We start from the raw sequence: 22,607 nt of genomic DNA, 5'->3' as shown, positions 1-22,607 counted from the left end.
AGAGTAACTGACAGAGACCCAGAAAATTATAGGTATTGCACAATGTTGTGTTCTATCTACAAGGAGACAATAATAGAGTGGTAGGAACAACAAAGAGTGGAAGGAAACATGGATTCCTTGTGGCACAGTCTACACAGCTAGATCATTTCAAATTTTCCTCAAAAACTGGATTGAACAGACACTTTTTTTTTAGATGAGTCATAAAATCAATACCCTGACTACTTAAATACCCTTGAAACTAGTAATGACATACCAGGATAGTTTTACTATTCCAAATGATTGCAATACCAAAATTACTGGCATTACCGATATTATAATATCAATAATACTTGTCCTATACCATACTCTGAAGCATCCATCTGGCCCAGTATGGCCCAGCCCACTTCAGCCCCTCTGTTGCATTGCTACCAGCCTGAAGTTGGACTGCACTCCTGCTCTCCAGCTGGAGACACTCCTTCTACCTAGCGAGGTGCTGGAGCAGAACAGAGCTCTGTGATATGGGATCACTGTAGATCTATGTGTTCCCCAGAAGGCAGTGAAAAAGAGGTTTGTGATGGAAAATGGGATCCTGTGCTTGAAGAGAGGTGGAGGAAGATAACGGGTCCCAGTACCATCTTGGCATGAAACTCCACCATAGGGTGGAGACCTCAAGGACAGCTTCTTCTTCTTTCCTCCCCAGCAGGATCAGATCAGAGGGGAAGGAAATGGAAGATTAATATTAATCCCAACCCCACTCACCAAGAATCACGTGATATATGTAAATAAAATGCCAGTGAAAATCCTCCTGGCCAGTTACCTTGGAAGTAACATGAAATTAAGCCTGTCTGCTCTGTCTCGCTCTGCTTTGTATAGCTCTGTCCTTTCCTCCACCAGGTGCTCCAGGTTCCGGGAATACAGCTGTAGACGACGGATCAGGGTATCCATGTAGCTTTCATTGGTCTGGCCATGGTAGTTACTGCAAGTAACAGAAATACACAGGAGCCAGCAAGAAAGGTTGATGGAAGCACATCATTGAGAGGGGCAAAAAAGAGGCAAAAAAGGAGCAACAGAAAACTTCTCCAGTGTTTGACTTCCATGTAGTTAGAATGCAAAGCACCTCAGGTGCATCATTCTTTTTCTCGCTTGGAGGGCTTAGGTATATGAATTGAAAGTCTGTGATCCACGCTTGTCACTTAGAGCTGGTAAATCTTAAAGCACCCTTAAATCACCTAGCCCTGATAATATTGTGAACTCCAGGTTACCTTGGGTAATCCATGAACATTCATTTGTAAAAAGTAATTGACAAGCTCGAATCCTTAGAGGAAGCTAAAGACAGTAGGTAGAAAATGGCATATAATATTTAGATGGGCACTTCAGCTGGAAGGATTAAGATAATTTGGGGCTGCCTGTGTAGAAGACAGAACAATTCAATGGAACAATTAGCAGCCCATGGGCTAGTTTTGCTCACAAGATCCTGCAGACTCCAGCCTACTACCTCCTGGAAGCAGAAGTATGGTAACATGAACCACTCATAACCCTTGTTTGTCTGGGCAGCCTGCACTTGACAAAGCACCCTGAAAGTAAATGGGGCTGGGCTGACTGGAAGAGTCAGATTAGTATTGTACAACCACTCGTACTTCAAACAAATCTTTATGTCAGGGATGCTCCATCTTAGACCCCCCATGATGAGAACACCATGTTGCATGTGGCAAGAGGCAACCTCTTTGCTTTTGTAGGATGGAGGCTTAGGAGCTGAACCAGGATGTCTTTCTATTCAGCTGCAGTAAGATTATTCAACTGATACATTCAGTTATGCATAATGCAGTTGTCCTTCTGCCCATATAACATGTAAAATGATGTGAGTACTGTTGGGGCTTGTTGATGACGAGAGCTTTAAAAACTGGGGAGCAATTTCCCAAGAGAAATTATAAAAAGCTCACTGTTTGGACATCGAAATAATTAATTCAGACCAAACTCTGTAGGAACAATGCAGCATTGGCCAGGTGAAGGGCCTGTATAACCCCACAGGGTTCATCCAGCTATGGCCCTTTTCATCCCACAATTTTATACCAACAAAACCCTGTAATTAATACTTCTGGTGAGTTACAACCCCACACTTCTAGTCAGCTTAATTTGGGACCATCCAAACTCATTTATGGCCACAACCCAGTTCATCCAAACTTTCTAATCATCCTCCAAACATTTATGTGCATTCATTTCCCGAAACTTAGCTGACATGAGTCACTATCCAACTCTTGACTAGAGACAGGGGGTGAATTACTTGAATGGTTTAAATCTCTAATTATCCAGCTTACTACTTTCACAATGTACCAATTTGAGGTATGGTGATCAGCTTACCCTCACTCAGCTAATACATGCATAGATGCTCATGTACACACATGTACATACACATACACACGGGCTTGCCTACTTTTCTGCCAAAGAATAAGAGAGGTTCTAAGTGAAGACACCCAGTTTTTTCCACTGACTAAATCATAATCAGCTTACACACTAAAATGAGCTTTCTAACACTTAGGAGGAGTTTGGAGCATCTTAAAAAACAGAGCCTCTGCTGCTCACCTGAATATTTTAGCCAGAGTACTCTCAATTTTCTTAAAGTCAGGCCTTTTCTCTGGATCTTCCTCCCAGCAGCTCTTCACTAGTGTATACACCTTCAAACAAAAATTTAAGGAAAGTCCACCTGAGTAATGGATATAGAAGGATAATGGTGCTAAACAGCACTAGTTCCTTAGGGAATTTCTGGTTACTCTTGACCGGCAACATATTAAAATGTGTGACTAACTGTTTTGAATCTATGGTTAGGACACTCATTGCAGGTATCTTAAACTTAACTCTGTGGTGACTAGTGACATGATCTTAACTTGAACTTGCAATACATAAATGAAAGGCAAGTAAATGGATCCAGCCTTGCAGTTAGTGCCAGATACAGTTATTGATGTGGAGGTAAATGCTGTGGTAATTATTTTTCCAATATCGTGAGTCTGGGTTTTTTCTGAAACTGGTGATTCAGCCAAAAAGAATGGGATTTATTGCTGAATATGTGGATGTCTGCAATACATTTTCACCTAAGCAAGAAGCCTTAGGGGCTATGTAATCAGTGGAGAGAGGTGTATGTGAGGTATGATTCATCCCATCTTAAAGATAACTAAAATAGGTCAGAAGAGTTGTACCATATAAGTGTTCATTTCTTTCCAGTGAAATAATTTTCGTGCGTTGTATTTCATTGCACTGCTAACAACTATAGAATACTGGTTTTTTCCCATGAGGTTAGGGCATTTGGCATAAAATGTGCATAGCTTTCATCCTCCCATGATCATGGGCTCTAGTTTGGCCAGGACTTCCACCCTTCACCCAGAAAATGGCTTAGTTAATTATTAGCTTACTTCCATCTGTCTTTCTCCCACTGTTTCCAAGGACAGGTCTGGTCGGAAAGGCTTCACTCCCTTGCCGCTCTCTACTCTGTAAAGTTTCTCTAACACAGGAAAAAGATGGAAAGTTTTAAACAAAAGAAAACATAAGAAGGACATTCCTTGCGGATAGTGTCCTAAGATGTTATGAGTTACTGTACAAATAGAAGCCTTGAAGACAGTTCCCTCATTCTGATGTGAATTTCAACTTTGGAGCTTTTCTAAATATATGGCACAAGATCAAAACTGGCTGGCTGGAAGGCCCCTGAAAGCAAAATGAATGGGAATGTACATGAGTATTTATTGGTCACGGTGGACATGGTTATGGCATCTTCCCAAATGAACATTAGGCATTATTAGTGTGCCTCTCAGCCTGAAGTATAGTAAAATACAATGTGGAAAGCCCATTGCAACTTGATCAAAAGTGTGGAGACATACAACTCTTATCAGAGCGGTTCAAATCATCCTGCAGATGCTCAGCTTCCTTAAAACTAGGCTATTAATGTATATGGTTTAAGAACATTGCATTTGTTAGCTCATTTATATTCTTATTCATGAAATCTGTTCTATGAATGTTTTTTGGATTCTGAACACATCAGAATGCAGGCTGCATTTGCACAACTTGATTTAAGCACAGTAAGTGAGAGCTAAAGCAAAAATCTCTTTCTTTGTCCTTCTCCTCCAGACGTCAAGAGTTCCAGAGGGAGGGAGTTAAAAAAGAAAAGCAATTTTTTACCTCGGGGGGGAAGAAAGGGATCCATGAACAAGCATGAAACACATTTATTAATAATGTCTGATTATATTTGGGAGACAGTTTTACTGGAGGAAGCATATAATGAGCTGAGGAAGGTTTGTAATTGTGATGGTAGGTGCAAGCCTCGAGCAGCTAGGGCTGCCTAAGCATGCCCACTGTTCATGATCACCCTAAGAAGATACAGTAGCTTCCAGCTTTGTGGTACAGAAATGACAGACTAGAGAAGGAGCAAGAGACTTGAGTCTCCCAAATGCTATGGAGTGGAGACACTGCTAAGAAGTCTTCTGGGGGCTGAGGGACAGAAGAGTCTGTGTAAGTATCACATATGCAAGAGGAATGTGTTGGATTTCCACGCTGCGCACACACCTTAGAGCAGAAGTAACAGCAACTATTAGCAACACTGCAATTAGCCAGTGGCAGAAAGTAGTGGAACAAGGAGGCAGCTTGAATTGAGCGTTAGTACGTGACAAGATTTCAGAGTCTTGAGCAGTGAATAAGGTGTTTCTGCAGAAGAGTGGAGCAACCAGCTGGCCTAACAGCTGTCTCACAGAGAAGTCAGTGAAGAGGACTCTGACCTAGTTACTTCTCTACATTAGAAATCCAGTTCTGAAAGCCCGTCATCTTTGTGGGACTTCTTTTCTCTCATTAGTAGCAACATTATTGTATGTTAAGTTGATTGATGCATATTCGCAGATTGAGAAGATTGGCTCACTGAATACCTGGAAGTTGAGTTTAGTTTTCCTAAATTGGTGGATGGAGGCTGGGTACAGGGTTTTTTAAACAACTCTCTTAAAATCTGAACATAGTCCTTGCTGCTGCCAATGAAGTCCTGGAGAAGCGGTTATATCAGTTGTCCTGAAATATCAATATCATGTCTTCTAACTTGCAGAGATTAACTTCTGATAGCCTAGCCATTGAAAGACTTTCTGCAGGAGACTTAAAAACCAAATGAGTCTAACACGCAACAGGGATATTTCTTTGCCCATTACCATTGACTCTAATTTGGTATTCTTTTCCCTCTTTTTATCTTAGATATTTGTAAATTAGTGGACACCCCAAGTTTGAGCTACTCTCTTCCAAAGTTAGATGAAGCCACAAACAAAATTCAAAGTTGTTTGAATAAGTATGGTCCGCCCTCTTGCTGCCTCTTCTTGGCTAATGAATGAATCCAGACATTTAAATGAGGAGCTACTTCAGCAATATATAACAACACTCATTCCTTTCTGTTACATGAAAATTGATGAACTGCTGAAACTAGGCTGAACACATTTACTCAAACTGCATAATCAAAAACCAAGAACACCAAAAGCCATTAGATCAGCAACATATATATCTTAGACATCCGGTAATGCTTTTAAGGAAAAAGCTTTGGGGAGAAAACAATCTCCTCACTGAATGGAAAACTTAAAATTTCAACTGAAGTTTACAAAGCAGGTATTTTTTTAAGTTACACTGAACCCAGATGTACCAAACAGGCTTCAGGCCCCATGAGTTTATTGCTGTCTTACTAAACATGCTGATCTGTGTGACTATCTCCAGCAACAGCACCTGGAGGTGCTAAAAATTTCAGCTGGATGGATTAACCTAATGCTATTTGAAAGGGACGGTCCTTTTAAAGTGACAAAATGCAGTGTTAAGAAACAGGTCAAAGTTAAAACAAGGAACCAGATTGTGACTATGACAGCCAGGGTCAAACACAGAGCAGTGAGGATGCCACCACATCTCAGAAGAGCCCAGAAACACTGTGAGGCCAATTAAATAACCAGTAACATAACACAGAAAAACTGTAACTGCTCAACCAACAGTTAAATCCATAGTTTGCTATGGATTTGCTTTGCAAGTCAAAATGAGCAAGGAAGAGCATTGCTCTTTCCTTTCTCCATCTATTTTGGTAATATTTGTAAAATCCTTGCATTAATTAGGATTATGCCTGCCTCTTCCCAAGAAAAAGGAACAGAAAGACTTATTTTCTCTACCTTATCTTAAGCATGGAGTCCTGAAGGGTTTGCTTGAAGGGGAACAGGCATTTCTAATCTCTTTTAGGTCCACATTTATATTAAAGAGTTGGTGATGTGAAAACTGTGTTTCCCCAAATATGAACATAGATTTGCGATAATGTAGGATGATGAACATGCCCCAGAAGTTATTCTCGAATGTATCTCAGGAAAAGAGCTAGTAGGCTGTCCAGCTGCTGCGCTAGATGTTTTAACAAATGTGAGGCGGATCTATCAGAATGACTCAGAGGTAAAGGCAATGTCTAAACTTGTTGTTGGTAACTGTCACTAGGAAAATCCCAAACCCACACATGCTTTTATGTCAGTTCTAATATATAATAATGCCTGGGATTGACTGGGCTGTTAGCCATTCAAAAACAATGTCACAAAATGCACAAAATAGGGTTTAGTGGATGCACTACAGGAGGAGATGCCTTTTCTGACAGAAGTTAAATGACCAAAGTTAATTTTGACATGCTTGAATAACATCTGAATTGCCAGTTTTTAAATGCCAACTGTTCTTGTGTCATGCTGCTGAGTTTTTGTTGTTCTGTGTTGACATTGCTGATTTATGAAGCCTAATGAGTGAATTATTATATGTTGTGCACCATTCATAATAGAAAAACCTTCGTGGCCTTTAAATGTTACAGTAAATTTGGACAGCATTATATGACATTAACTTCTGTAATGCTGTGGCCAAGGTGAGGAGGGAGAAGAAAGGGCAAGAAAACTCGATGCAAACTTTATTTACAGAAAGAATAAGGACACTTGCCCCCACAGTGAGATCCTTCAAAGAGGCTCTTCATTCATCACACAGCAAAAGAAGCAGCAGTTCAAGAAGCTATCGGAGACAGTGCCTTTCACAAAACGTGGAGAATGGACCGGTTACAGCTACACCATCCCAAAAGGCCAGAAGGCTGTAATGGAGGAGAAATTTGTGGATTTACCTTTGTTGTCCCGGCAGTGTCCAGTGTAGAAGGTCTCCCTGCGTAGGATGATTTCTTGGGCAATGATCCCGTAGCTGTACACGTCACCCTTCTGAGATACATCAGCATGACGGAGATGCTCAGGAGCTGTCCACAGGTCTGAAGATCCATATGACAATGAGGGACGAGGTAAAGGGGGAAGGGAAAGAAGTAATTGAAAAAGGGTGATCCTTCTCAGAGCATCCATTGTCTATAGTGATATTTCCTTTTACTATTTCCATATCAAACCCAGAGCCCACTGGTACTGTTTATTTCCTGCTTTAGCATTTTTCTTGAAAAGCTGACATCAATACAGGCTAGATAAACCTCTGATGTGGTAGTTTTCAATTGTCTGGGATTTGCTGACCTGAGGTGCTCACACCTCCAGAAAAGTTGTGGTTATTGGCGATGAACTTGCTTTTCTTAGCTAGCTTTTATGGGCTTCTTAGAAATAGCCTATGCATCTTTATAAGACCAAGGAATGCCAATGCTATAAAAAAAATCTGAGCCATAAGTTATTGAGCTAGATGAATGGAGTTTGTTATACAAGATGCCAGATGAGAAGACTCTAATATTTCCCAGCGGCCTTGATGTCATGAATCTATTGAAATAACTCTCAAGTGCTTTTGAGCCTGATATAATATTACCTGCTCATAACCACTTTCTTTCTACAGAAATTATTAATCTGTATTTCTAGTGCAACACGCACCATTGTACCTCAAAACCAGAACGCTGCCATGGTATGACAGTTTGTTATGACATGCTGGTGATGTGTCATAAGAGTGACCTGCACACAGTGACCTTGAAGACAGTGTTATGATACCAGGCTGCAACATCCAGCCACAATGAACCTGTAGATCTCTTGTGAAACAGTAAGTTTTCTTCAAGGAAGGAAATCTAGTAACCAGAAATTTTGAGGCTGCTTGTGAGCAATGAAAGAAGAGAAATACATTACAATGTAATAATAATATAAATTTAAATATGAGATTTGTAAAATGAAGAATGAATAGAGCATTTACATTCAGTGCGCTTTTCTTACTCTTTTTTTATGTTCTCATTGCTAGTCTTGAACATGTTTGTGTCTGAATGTAAAAATTTTCTCTCAACCCAGTTGCAAACACAGTTTCTTCCTAGATCATATACTGCAGTTATGGCACAGTGCTGTGCTTATTATACCCCAAGCTCTACTATACAGTTTCAGATGACATAATTTCAGATGGGCTCATCTTTTCATTCAAGATCAAGTAAGAAGGAAAAGATGAGTAGAAAGGAGTGCTCTATTTCACAGAAATGTACTATGAATATGAGATGAACAGAAAATGTAAAGAAAAGCTGTTAAAATTATTCCAATCTGATTGAACACAAATTGCTAGATTCCTACCTAAGGAATGAAAAACATTAAGGTTATCATTGCATATCATATACAGATTTTTTTAAGGATGATCAGAATCACAAGTGTTAATGTTTAAATTAAATCACAGAGCACTGTGGTAACACGTGCATCTGATCAGTGACAAGATCATGTCGTACTTAACTCCTTTTTTTCTTCACACAAGTTCAGCTTTACTGCTGAAGAGAGCTATTTGCATGAAGGCCTTGGATGCTGAAAATGTTTCTTGCATATCAGCCACATGTGAAATCTGTTTTCTAAACTGTAAGTTGAAAATACATCTTTCCTTTCCTTCTCACCTACACTGCCTGACTTCTTTCTCTACCTGCTAATAATTGTCTTTCATTGTGTTATTTAAGCGAAGACAGTGTTTTCAGATATCATTTGACTGCTGCATGAAACAAAATCATATTGTATGTTTTGTACTGTGTACAAGATGTAATTAGGCCCAACTGGACTATGAATATAAGAAAATTCCATTGGATTGTAAACCATGAAGGAGAGTCCAACTGGGTACTGTTTTTACCTTTCCTTGGAGGCAGAATTGAATTGCAGCCAAAATCAGTGATCTTCACTACCATGCGGTTGTCTACCACACAGTTTGTGGATTTGAGTCGACCATGGACTTCAGTTTTGCTTGAGTGCAGGTAAGACATCCCCTGTGGTTGATAATAAAAGAGGAGGAAAGCAGGACTACATGCGAGACACTCAGCTGTTACCAGATTCAACAAGAATGTGAAGTATTAGTGTAATATCTGTCCAAGTAATTAAATGGCTTTCATCAGCAATGGATATGCATAAATCACAATTCCCTGTCATGGAGGGAAACAAATATTATTTTACAGAGGAGACTTTCCAAGATGACAGGAACAGTCAATGTTAAGAAACAGGGAGATGGATCATGTCGTGGAAGACTATCCTTCCTCTTAGTTAACAAAAGTCTGACATAGCAGCTTGGGTTTTGATAAGATTAGAACACAAGCAATTAGAAAAATTTATTTCCTCCTGCAGAAGTTTTGATTTCACTTGCAATAAATGCTTTCTTGGTAAATTTGTACAGATTTCTTGGAATGTCACGCAAAAAAAGTTCTTCCAACTACATGTTCATCCAATGGACACCATAGGTGTGAGGAATTGCTCTTTTTATCTGTATCGTCTTTGAAGATTACCATACTCCAGAGACTTCATGCAGAAACATTGCAGCAGATCCTCTTCAGCAAAGCAGAGGGCTAAAGAGTGGTCTAATGCACTAAGGCTTATATAGAATCATAGAATTGTTTGGGTTGGAAGGGACCTTTAAAGGTCATCTAGTTCAACGCCCCCTGCAATGAGCAGTGACATCTAAGGCAGGGGATCAGATTAGACAACCATAAAGGTCTCTTCTGACTGGACTGATTATGGTTTTCTCTGTACTAGTCAATACATATCAGCTATCCATAAGCTAAACTCAGAAGTGGGCACCATGAGGACTGGCAGATGCAGTTTCAGCTATATTTTCCTGAGATTCAGACTCACCTCACAACACACGTAGGCATACAAGGGTGTGTAGTTTGCCTGTTTTTACTGATAACCTCTGAATTTATCTCATTTAGTCTAAGACACTCGAATACAGTGCAATACATGAGAAGGGGCCAGCACTGAGGCATAGCAGGAAAAGGACATCAGTAAGTGGGCGTAAACTGAAGAAGGGAGGAGGTATGCTAATTTGCACTCTCTTGCTACTATTTATTCTGTTTCCTCTCTCTCTTCTGAACTACTTAAGCTCACACCTGCTTATAACTTACTGCTTGTTGTTTTTCTTCCTATAGTCCTCTTTCCTGTAGTTCAGTATATGAAGCACAATCTATATTCTGAATGGTCTTCCACTTAGACTCCTACATGTATAGCTCATCCTCTTGTATGATAACTGGTAGCTAGATAGACTTTAATCAGGGTTACCTAGCTCATGTGGTCATGAATACACAGTATGACATGCTGGGTTTTCTCTCCAAATACTGGATACCTGTAATTGGGAATGGATCAGCAAATGCTGCAAGAGATCATTGAGACATGAGCTGAGTTTTGGGCACAGTAGATGTATGTCTAAGACACAAGCAGCCTTCAAGAGATGCAATCCCTGGAGAATGTTGTTGGACTGGTTATCCTGGACCTATCTAGATCATGCCAAAATTTACAGAGACTGTGTGCACACTATATCCAAGGAACACATTTCTTGATTAAGCAGCTTTTAGCATGCAGCCCTGATGACACTATCCAGGATGTTTTGCCTGCTTTCGGTCCTATTTCCTCCAGCTGCGCCTTCTTCCAGCTCCTGCTTTCATCAGCCAGGAAATATACCCATTGCTACAGCAGAATTCCCAATCAGTTTCAGCATCAAATGGCAGGCAAAGGTAATTTTGATTTCCTTATACGGCTTTCTTCTTAACAATTTCTGGAGGCAGAAGTCTTATAGATGTGCCTGATAAAGTTTTCCTCTTTCCTTCCAACTATCCTATGCACCTACCTGCAAACACAGAGCCTATTAAGAACCCACAATGTGGTTCTCAAAATTTATAACAACTTCCAGTGCAGTACTCCTAAATCCTTGAGGCACTCTTGTAACCTCTGCTCTGAAGCTTTAGTTCTGACTGAGAACCCTTTTCCTGACACAAAGCAGGAATATTACAATCCCTTGCACAATATCCTGCAGCAGCCCCTTATTTAATAAATAGTGTTGCAACAACAGTGTGTGCACTAATAACTGCAAGGCTTGATTACTGCAATTCCTTCTTAGCAGACCTTTCATCAGAGCTCTTTGGTCACATGTAGCCAAATCCATGTAGCTACAGGTGGTGCCATCAGACTTAGAGACAGCAAAGATAGCAAAAAATAGGAAAAAAAAAAAAGTAAATGGAGCCGTTTTAGGGCTTCTCCTTTGCCTACACCACCTCCTCTAGTGGACTAAGGGCTGCTCTAGGAATAGTCTAGCTGTACCAGGGAATGGAAAGTATTCAACCTCTGTTCAGAAACACTGATGCAGCAGCTTCTGTGCCAGATGAAGAGCAGGCAAAGCATGAGGACTGTCTGGGCAACGGTAAAAGCAGGTTGTAGGAAAGTGGTGGTGTGGAGAGGGAGAAGCATATCAAAAGGAAGGCAAAGGAACTGCAGGAGCCAGTCTGAGGGATTTTAACAGCCTGGTGAGCTGGGGCTGGTCTTGAAAAGGGCAGATGCTGGAATGAGAGGAACTGGAGCTGAAGGGCTATGAAGTGACTTAATGTAAAGCAAGAAGCCATTCAAGTAAAAATAGGCAGGGTGCCTGGAGGTTGGGAAGCTGTGGTTTGGGAAAAGCCAGAAAAGAAATTAATGGAAACGTCTAGGTCCCAGAGGCTCCACCACAGCATCAGGTCAAGGAATAGGAGAGGCTGGCAGATCATCCAAATGACAGTAAGTTTCCTGATATTCCTAGGTACATAAAAGTTTTCAGGAAGATTTTGTGAACCATCTCTACTAACATGGCTAATAATGCTCAGGAGTCATTCCACAGAACAGATGCGGTGCGCCGCCCATCCTCAGACTCCATGTCCCGTTCCCATTACCAATGGTGCAGTGAACAACAGGTTGTGAAGTCCCAGTCCCAGTGCAGTCACTGGGCATTTCGTCACTTCCTTCAGAGGGACTGGGATTTCTCTCTCCTTCTCATAAACAGAGCCAGTACTAATCCCTATTTTCTTAGGAAACATCTGAAGGTGAACTGCAAAGGGTTAAAAAATACCATGTTTTTTGATATGCTATAAGGAGGAAGGGAAACTCTGCTGCTGCTATTTAAAATGAAACTTAATGCTGAACATTAACTGAACTTGAAAGTCATTAACAAGGCCAACAAACTGTGACAATTTGGATTAAGGGGGCTTTAATAAAGAGCAAGATTTTCAGTATCTCTTTAGAACAGACACAGTGGAGTCATTCATCGTGGAGACCAAATCTGAACTGATGCATGTAGGGAAATGGGAGGTCTGTCCAACTGCAAACCAACAATAGGAAGAGGAGAGCAGTTGATCACTAGAAAAAAGGCAGAGGTAATTCTCTATGTTACCTGCAGAGGTATAATGAATTATTATACCTGTGAATTATAAAGGTTCCTTAACTACCAGCTAAGCAGATACAAGTCTCTAATGTAGAATAGAATTTCCTTTACCGTTCATATTGAGTCTTCCTACCACAAGGACCTAAAACGTAAAGATCTGTTGAAAGCTACTGAAAACGAGTCTTGGTTTCTGTACAGGATTAATGTCTTCCCTCTCAAACTGCCTGAAATGCATAGCTCTAGTTTCTAGTTTCTCACTCTAATGAGTGAGAAAATCAGGATGCAAAATAAACAGTTTATTTAGAAAAAGTTTATCCTGTCTCTGGATCCAAATTGGAATAATTTCATCATTTTGAAAAACCACATTTTTCCTTTATATGCCTTACCTGAGGCCAGAGAGCAGTGTGTTTTGCAGGTCTTGAGACTGCACAGGCCCTACTTACTAATCAGAGCCACTGGTCAACAGATTGAAACACTCTCATCTTTGGGTCTGTCCTGGTGTCGGCTGGGATAGAGTTAATTTTCTTTCTAGTAGCTGGTATAGTGCTATATTTTGGATTCGGTATGAGAAGAATGTTGGTAACACACTGATGTTTTCAGTTGTTGCTAAGTAGTGTTTAGACTAAATCAAGGATTTTTCAGCTTCTCATGCCCAGCCAAAAGAAGGCTGGAGGGGCACAAGAAGTTGGGAGGGGACACAGCCAGGACAGCTGACAGAGAGTGGCCAAAGGGGTATTCCATACCATGTGACGTCGTGCCCAGTATATAAACTGGGGGGAGTTGGCCTGGGGGGATTGCTGCTTGGGAACTAGCTGGGCATCGGTTGGCGAATGGTGAGCAATTGCATTGTGCATCACTTGTTTTGTATGTTCCAATCCTTTTATTATTATTAGTGTCATTTTGTTATTGTTACTATTATCATTATTAGTTTCTTCCTTTCTGTTCTATTACACCGTCCTTATCTCAACCTACGAGTTTTACCTTTTTTTTCCCGATTCTCTCCCCCATCCCACTGAGGGGGGGGAAGTGAGTGAGTGGCTGCATGGTACGTAGTTGCTGGCTGGGGTTAAACCACAAGAGGGTCACATTTCTTTGGGGCATATTTTATTTGTTTATTTATAAAGAACCCAAAGCCAGCTCTGGCTCCCATTTCCCCCTTCAGTTTGAGAGCCACTGGTTCCTCCTGCCCCGTATACCTATCCCCAGAGGAGGAAAGAGTGGAAAGGCATACATCCTCTAGCAAGGAAAGGAGAAAACCCTGAGAGCTTCACTTCTCCAGAGCATCTGTTTGGCAAGACAGACAGGTTGATTAACAGTGCACTGTCAGCAGCCCGCTTACCTTGGCAATATCGTACATGATGGAGATTTTAAATTCCCAGTCCATGAATGTGCCGTCAGGGTAGGAGATTTTATCATTTAAAACATCCTGTGAAGAGAAGAAAAGAGTAGTTTTAAACTGCATCGGGAAAAAGGAGAAGATGAGATATGAGTATCTAAATCACATAGCCTTTCAACCAGAGACTGAAAGAGGTAGCCCTTCATTTTTTATTGTGCGTACGTGCACTAGAGCAGGAGTTGACTCAGAAAACAGGGAATATGAAATATATTTTAGGTTTACACAGAGCTAGAAAATTGAGGACTCCAGAAAAGAGGTTTTTGTGTAATTAAAGGTAAATAGTGAATTTGCTTTTAAAGCTGGGTCTTTAATGAAGCAAAATAGCTGAGACAGAAATGGGCAAGGTGTGCAAGAGGAAGGGAAAGGAATTTCTGTGGTTTGTGCTCACAGTCCATTTCCTACCAATTTACTCATGACCTTATAAGTTCAAACTAGACTGTTCCTTTATCTTAAAGTGCCAGTCATTTACAGTTCCTCCAGCCACTACGATTTCCATTGCTAAAAGTAAACCTCCATGAGTGTGCCAGTTTACAAGAAAAGAACTAGAGATAGAGCTGTTATTTTGCTGCCTTGCTGGGAGTTTGTTCCAGAGACTACTGCTACTGATGAGAGTCTTTCTATGAACTCAGAATCAGAGACCATGTGTGCCTGCAGAAGAGCTGATGCCACCATTACTTCATGATCAGTGCTGAAATAATATCGGTAGTAATAAACGGTAAGTCTTTCCATAACACTTCCCAGGCATCAATTTACCATTTCTTTTTATAAACAGAAATGAAAGGCTGTTGTCCCTTACAGCACAGGATTTGCCATATTCCAGCCTCAAACTGTTTGTCCCCTATTCATATGGAATATATCCTTTTCTCTATTCTTTCACACTCTGGGGGCACTATCGGGTCAACAAGGGCATCAGCAGAGACAACAGCTACAGCCTGGAAAATAAAGAACAAGTTATATCCTATATGCTCCCAATAGGGGACACAATACAAATACTGGCTGTTGCTGTTGCCTGGGCAGAGCTCTGCCTGTACTTTTCCTTGCTTGCACCTCACCTTATCCTCTGGCTGCTGAGAACCATCAAACTGATGGCAGCTGCAGCAGCACCTGGGGAAGGCTGGAGAGAACCGAGCAAGGGAGAAGGAACTTGGGTCAGAAATCTGCCACCACTTGCTCCGTCCATGGCTGCAGCATCAAGGCCAGAGACAGAGATGTGGATTTTTTTTCTTACTTTGAAATTTGATAATTTGGGGGTGGAAGGAGAGCTCCAAAATTCTTTACCCGCAGAGAACCTCTTTCGCAGTATTCAATCACCCCAAAGATCATGGTGTCTATCTTCACAGTGCCATAGAACTTGGTCAGGTTGTAATAATCAATCTGCAGGAGCTAGAGCAGAAACGTTGCATCTATTTTTAAAAGCAATCATTGTTAGCACAGAAACACAGGTCAAGGATACTTGTGTGATGTGGCTTTTTATCTCAGGCCCTGTTAAGATATATGAGTTTCCTTTAAACCAGTGTGTACTAAGGCACTGAGTGAAGTGCTTGAAGACATTTGTCATTCCAGAGCCTTCTGGATTAGGGAGATAAGAGTGGCTGCTGTTGGATACTGCAAATTAATTCCAGAGCCCACTATAGTCTCCATTATTGCCTTTCTACTCAAACCTCCCAGTTGACCAGAATAGCCATTATGACTGACAGAATGTTGTGAATCAGTCAGTAAATGAGCAAGTAATAAAAATTTAATGATGCTGCATGATATTATGGACTTTGTCCATTTATATAGACAACTGTAGTTTACTTTGAGGTATTTTTAGAGCTTATTGAATTTGCAGTATAGCTGTGTTGTATAAAAAGGAAAACTATTCATTCAGAAAAGATGCAGTACTGCAGCCAAATTCATTTGTCATGTTGGAAGAGTCTGTATGCACAAGTCAGCAGACAGTTACTTATATTTAAAGAGCTGCATTTGGCATTCAATAATAAGATTTAACTACAACATTCCGCTACTAATGAATTAGCATGATATGAGCAAAAAGAGTGCATTGCCTTTTAGCATCAGCTATAAAAATGTGTTTAGCAAGGCCATATGACAGAGCATGAATTACTTCATTCATCCTCAGCTTCACTGGCATATAATTCAGACTCTGAACTGGTGATGAGATCACACACACAAAGAGAAAGTTCATCAAGCAATATCCTTTGAGGAACTCATTACCCATCCACCTCACAAACATGCACAAGCAATGGCTGTTGGAGTTGACAGTGGAAAGCAATGACTTCACTCATAGGCTCCATCCCACCCTGCAGCGTCCAGTTGCTACATGCAACAGTTACCTTGTTCAGTTCTATTTTTTGCTTCTCTGAGAAATTACCATCGTTGTGTTTGAGATCCTTTAGGATCACTACCTGAAGAAAAAATAACAGTGGGTAAAAAGTCATAGGCTTAGTACAATAGCAATTCATCTTTCTTTTCCAAGAAATGTCCATACAGAGAAATACTTCAGAAACACCTGTCTACTGCTTAGCTGTTGGAGTATCAGTTAATCAGCTAATAAGTAACAGAGTTATATTTTCTTCAAAAGATTTACCAGGTAGATAGGAACTATTTAGAACTGTCAATGATGCAAATTTTAACTCAACATGAATATATCTCATCTCTCCATTAATCTGTTCATCTCCTTGGTACCAAAATGTATCAAATTTCAGGTCCCTCTGTTTCTGCTTCTGCACTTCTGGACTAGGCTAGGTGTTCATGGAGTAGAATATTTTGCCTCCTGTCAGTAAGCAAAATGCAAAGCACCTGATACAGAATAAATGGCTTATTCCTTCCATAAGATCAAGCCATTTTGCAAGGTTGGGAGAGGTGGAATTGTCTCTGGAGAGGAACAATCTCCTCCCAGAAAGAGCCCTCCTAAGCCAAGGAAGGAAGTGTGGACACTGCAGGCAGCTTACCTTCTTGTCATATTTGCCTTGGCGCAGTCTCTGGGTGGTGTCACGTCTCTTATCTTCATCGATCTGAGAACAAAGAATAATAATCGACTTGCAATTATCACCTACTCCCCATTTGGCAGGTCCAGAGAGATAAGTAACGTCAGTGTGTGCCACACAGAGAAGCATAAGTCTCTCTCTCTAGGGAGTGCCACTGCATGCCACAGAAAGTGCCAGACATCCATGCCGCTCCCACAGGTGCCGTGGCCTCCACCTGCTGCTTTCATGTTCATGGGGGTTAGAGAGGCATGACAAAGCACAGGGATATTATTTGTAACAGTGGTGGTGTGGAAGAGACTGGAAATCAATACCCAGCCCGTTCCCCCATCACAAAATGAGCTTGACTGTTGGGAAACAGATATATTCTACTAGGGAGCAATAGATGGAGAATAATCTCTTTTTTTCCTCAATACACCAAGTGAGGGTTAAAAAAAATAAAAAAAGAAATAATTTTGACAGATCCTAGTTCTACCAGAGCCATAGCCTGCATTGCACTCGGAGCATGCCAACACCCCAGCACTGATGGATGGTCTTTAGAAGACAGAATCCAAGACCTAGATTCAGGCATCGTGCTTCTCTTACCTTCAAACTAACATGATTTGTCTCACTGGTCTCCAGAGGCAAGATTTGCTCAGGCGGTATATGGGACCATTTCTTCCACCGACGCTCATTATCTCTCCTGTATTTCCTGCAAAAGGAGTGAACTCATTTGGAACATCCTCCCAGTGAACCGAAACCCACAACAGGAGATTAGGACAGGGAAGCTTCCAGTGTGAGGATGACACAAGGATGGAGTGTCAGGTGGGCAAGGCTTGAGCACAAGCCCTGTGGTTCTTGTACAGTTTCCCAGTTTGAGGCTGCTCTAATTCCTCTAGCTTTAGGAAACCCTAAATTCTCATTCAATTCCATAGACGTAGCAGAAAAACAGAACAGATTTAGCAGAACAACTGCTAGGCAATTGGCAGTGTCTCAAGGGAGGTGTCGTGGTTTCAGCCCAGCCGGTAACAAAGGACCACGCAGCCGCTCGCTCACTCCTCCCGCCCCCTCCGGTGGGATAGGGAGGAGACGGAGGAGAGAAAAGAAAAAAAACCTGGAACCTCGAGGGCTGAGACAAGGGCAGTTTACTGGGACAACACAAAAAAAGGTTACAACAACAACAACGGTACTAATGAAAGAATATACAAAAAGAGCGATGCACAGTGCAACTGCTCACCACCCGGAACCCGACGCTCCGCCACCAAAAGTCCAGAGCGCTCCCCCCGGCCCGCTCCCCATTTATATACTGAGCATGATGTCACATGGTATGGAATAGCTCCTTGGCTAGTTCAGGTCGGCTGCCCCGGCTATGCCCCCCCCCCCCCCACCTCCCAGGTTCCTGTAAAAATTAACTCTATCCCAGCTGAACCCAGGACAGGAGGTCAGAACAATTTAAAGCACACAGGGCTGTCTGAATTTTATATAGTCTTCTCCTCTGTGTTATTGAATGTACTCTGAAGTGAGGTCCCACAAGCAAATGCAACCCAAAGGAAGTCCTGGCATCAACGCTGGATGGTAAGAGCTGGTGTGAATACAATGCGAGGAGAGGTAGCAAGAGTGTTGAGATGAGATGCCTTTTTGTGCATGTCCCTTGTATTCTGCACGTTTTGTAAAAATGAGGGAAGAGCCCGCTCCCTCAGGGGAGAAGGAAACTGCTGCCTCCCTTGCAGAATTTCAGAGCAGACTCTGTCTTCTCTTAGAGAAAAGCTGCAAGAAGACTAGCACTTATCAAACTACCCACTTAGCCGTGCAAGTCCTTCCTCTATTAAAAAAACCACAGAACTGACTGGAGGGACTGCAGGGGAATCCCAACACCCTGATGAACTGCTGGCAAATGCTCCAAATGGGAGAACCCATGGTATTGGCTAATAATACAAATATTCCCTTTTCTAACATATTTTAGCTCACACATGTATAAGAAAAGGGAGTTCTTGTGGCAAGAACTGTTTTTCTCAGTTCAGTCTCGTAAGCTGTATCACCAGGATGTACTGCAATTGAAACTGGTATCAGCTGGTGATCAAGTACATATCAAACTGAATGAAAATCTACTAGGTCTAATATTTAGTTATGTGTTTTTCAGGACTTTGGTTGTTTACTTAGCAGTCAGAACTACACAGGGAGGTGTGGGATAGTTCAAGTGTCCTAGAAACTTGAGAGATGAAGAAGGAATAATGAGGCATTTTGTTCATTTTCATAGCTCAGTCTCTGTTCGCCTTTGCTTGTTAGGGAACACTCTTCAGTAACAATTATAGTTGAGAAGTTTGCTATTATTTCAATGCTAAAAGGGCAAGCTTTATTCTAAATAATCCTCAGGCATTTATTATATATCTGATGCTTGGGAATATTACAGTGATATGTATACAATAATAATCTAATCATCTAAACAGAATCTTTAGATTTTATGCATCTGCATATATGGAAGAGTACAGAACATTTTACAAGTCCAAACTGTCTCCAGACAGATTTTTATCAATTTTCGTAGCCATTACAAACTTTACATGTCTGTTTATATGTTAGTGCTTAGATGTGGCAACGATTAGCTCTTCCATTTGCTGAGTACAACTGGATGGGTAAGAGTTGTATACCTTCATCTTTGATTTTTCCCTTGTGAAAAGCTTTAGTTAGCAAGGCAGACTGGTCCACTCAAAATAAGAGACCCAGTAGCATCTGTTTCTAATCAAGTTTTCTTAAGACCTGATTTTCTCACTTTTTTTTAAGTTCTCGGATATATAGCAAAGAGGGATGCTGAGCTACTGAAAACAGATGCACAGTAAAGACAAATTTTTAAATATTAGAGAAAAATCATATACTTTGGAAATGGGTTGGCATTTCTTCCAGCAAAGGAGACGTCACTTTTTCTATCACGATAAAGCTGAACTGTGTATGAAATTCTAGCTGTTAGAAAAGTCGGTATGTGAGGAGTTGGACTGAGTCAGGGGAAACTGAAAGACAGGATGGATCCTTGCAATGAAAACACCAAACCCTCATGGTGTTTCAATTCCTACAGTGACTCAAGACAAATACCTCCTTCTAGATTGAACTTTTATGTCACTGATAGGTTAAAGAAACATAAGTGAACCCTAAGTAAGGTAAGGATGGGCAGTAAGTGGAAAAAGTCTGAAGATTGTTCTGAAACATATGTTTCTGAGTATGTACAGGAATCAGAGCTTTTTAGCAGATGCAAAAACTCTGAGCTTTGCTGCATCTTCTACCTTGATTATTAACCTGACATAACAACGCTATGGATGCAAACACTACTTGGCATATACTAAAGAGTTCATACTGACGGCAGTCACCCAGGTATGTAAGGTAAGCTAATGAATGGCTCTTCAGCAGAGATCAAAGGCATTGCCCTAAGAGGAAAACTGTTCAAGGACAAACAGAGGGCCAAAGGGGTTGGTACCTTAGAATCATCAAAGAGATGATCAGAACCAGAATCACAATTCCCGTGAGTGTAAAGACAGCAATGGTCAAGATGTGTGGGCCTGCAGAGAAGAAAAATTGAAAAATAAACAACTTGACAAAGGACACTGAAAAACAATACTATATTTAAGAAATTACCCTCACCCACACATGTGCAAGTCACAGTGGCTGAGCAGGGATATTCTTTGGTCACATCCAAATTGACAGGCTTTGGTAAAGTCCGGCACTGCCTAGAGATGACATATGCCTGCCTCTTTCACTGCGGGATGAAGCATGACCCAGAGCAGTGCAGTCTTACATCCCCACCTGAGGCACGGGCACTCTGTAGGGACACCCAGGTGGGAGTTGCGTTAAACAGCATTAAATCTCACATCAGCTCAGCCACAGAGTTTCCAGGCGTTCTCCTCTTTAAAAACAAACTGGGATAGTCCAGGAATTTTCTTAGTAACCGACTTTTCTTAGTAACCACATTTTAAAAAATGAAGCAGCCAAATTTCTCCTTTCAGTAACTACTTAAGATAGTGGAGGCAAACCTTGGGTACAACCCTTTGTGGGATAGGGATGTAGATGGGGTAACCAGTTGACCATTTGAAATCAGAGTCGCTGGCAGGCAGGAAACATCGTTTTCCCCCAGCATACCCAGGGCTTAATGCAAAATGGGCTCTTCATTGACTTCTTTGGATAAGGCTTTCTCTGAACTGGGGAACAAAGGTTTGGTCCCTATGTTTTTTACCATTAAACACAATACTCACTGATGACTTTCTGATTGAGGCTTTATAACCTATGTCTTTTCCTTTCCAGTTCTGCTGGATACCCACCCTGTGAAAGGCAGGTCCCTTTGACAGTGAATTTTCCACAACTACCCATACCTTTGTCACTCAGAGTCTTTACTGATATAATTTGCTTCAGGGTGGGATACACCTGAAGACCACAGCTTCCACCCAGAATTTCAGCTGATACAGAGTACAGCCACTTTTGGATTTGAAAGGCTTTTCTCACAAGAACTTGTTATCCAAGAAGAGGTCAAGATGAAAATCATGGTACAGCTTTTAACATACACAAACTTTTCAAAATTTTGCATCTGGGTTCGCTCCTTATCGCCCCAGTTGTTTAAAGTGATTCTGTAGTTGTTGTAGACAGAGCTTTGGAGACTGTGGACTCATTCCTGAACACATTTGTAGATACTGCATTGGGATGACAAGTGGTACTGAGCGGACTATATGGAATTTGTATGCTATAGAGGGAAGTTAATCTGGTGCAGCACTGCCAGATTAGTGTCCTTGGAAGCTGCCAGGTGCCAAACAATTTGAAAACGAAATTCAGGCATCTGAGGACTTAGACCCAAAATCACATGAGGGTCCTAGTCCTGAGCAGGCAGGCAGAACTGGCAAGGTTGGGAACTGATTATTTAAGCTTGTAATTTTTATTGTCTTAATGTGGAAAGGCGAACTGAAGCCTATCTTGGGTCAGTTCTTGGAGCTCAGGGGTACTGGGAAGGAAAATTGTGGCCACCAACTTCCTTTGAAGAGCAACAAGCCATTAGGGCAGAGCTTTGTCTGGTGGTCACACGTCTAGAGTGTACCTACTCTACCGCGCAAGTCTTCCAGGCAAAGATGGCAGAGGAGAATCTAGTTTTGCAGATTGCCATGTTGGTTACGGGCAGTAAAAGAGCTGTGCTAGTCAGCTTTACTGAGACTAATGCACATCTGCATGTGCCCAGAAACAGAAATAAAGGCACACAGGAAAATGATAAAGTGTCAAAATCAATAAATAATTAAAAAGTAACGAGACACACACTAGCTCCAGAATCAAACACCAGCTGGGCAGGGATTTTGAACATATCAGTGTCTGCATCTAGCATAGAATTCAGCTTAGGAACCTGGATTTTGGACCCAGCTCTCTGGCTTTGATTTTTTGTTCTGTGTATCACATCTCTCCACCTTTTTTCTGTGTGTTCATCCCAGCATCAGTCGCCGGGCCTCTGAGTAACTTAGTGTTAGTCTGATGCTCTCCATTGAACTGTCAGTACTACCGTTTCCCTCCACCAAGGAAGGACGTTGAGTTACCACGATAAAACGACATATACACAAGGATGTGCAAAGCCATTTCCTACGAATTCTCTAAAACTTAAACTTTGTGAATAGTGGTTTGCAGCTTGACAATCAGCAGGTCGAAGCTGCCCATGGAAACTC

At 41.3% G+C, this 22,607-nt stretch overlaps 1 protein-coding gene across 1 annotated transcript in view; it reads right to left on the bottom strand.

The window, feature by feature from the left end:
* The window catches only part of GUCY2C (guanylate cyclase 2C), a 48,512-nt gene that overhangs the window by 6,405 nt on the left and 19,500 nt on the right, over positions 1 to 22,607 (bottom strand). The window contains exons 12-22 of the mRNA XM_052774734.1: positions 20,396 to 20,477; positions 17,539 to 17,644; positions 16,921 to 16,983; positions 16,303 to 16,374; positions 15,248 to 15,352; positions 13,913 to 13,999; positions 9,037 to 9,169; positions 7,103 to 7,240; positions 3,384 to 3,472; positions 2,560 to 2,651; positions 797 to 955 (exon numbers count right to left, since the gene is read on the bottom strand). Coding sequence (XP_052630694.1) covers positions 797 to 955; positions 2,560 to 2,651; positions 3,384 to 3,472; positions 7,103 to 7,240; positions 9,037 to 9,169; positions 13,913 to 13,999; positions 15,248 to 15,352; positions 16,303 to 16,374; positions 16,921 to 16,983; positions 17,539 to 17,644; positions 20,396 to 20,477 — 1,126 coding nt within the window. The remainder of the gene's footprint in view (positions 1 to 796; positions 956 to 2,559; positions 2,652 to 3,383; positions 3,473 to 7,102; positions 7,241 to 9,036; positions 9,170 to 13,912; positions 14,000 to 15,247; positions 15,353 to 16,302; positions 16,375 to 16,920; positions 16,984 to 17,538; positions 17,645 to 20,395; positions 20,478 to 22,607) is intronic.

The sequence above is a fragment of the Harpia harpyja genome, chromosome 23, assembly GCF_026419915.1.
Source record: "Harpia harpyja isolate bHarHar1 chromosome 23, bHarHar1 primary haplotype, whole genome shotgun sequence".
NCBI lineage: Eukaryota > Metazoa > Chordata > Aves > Accipitriformes > Accipitridae > Harpia > Harpia harpyja.
This window is presented reverse-complemented; position numbering and strand designations above follow the sequence as displayed.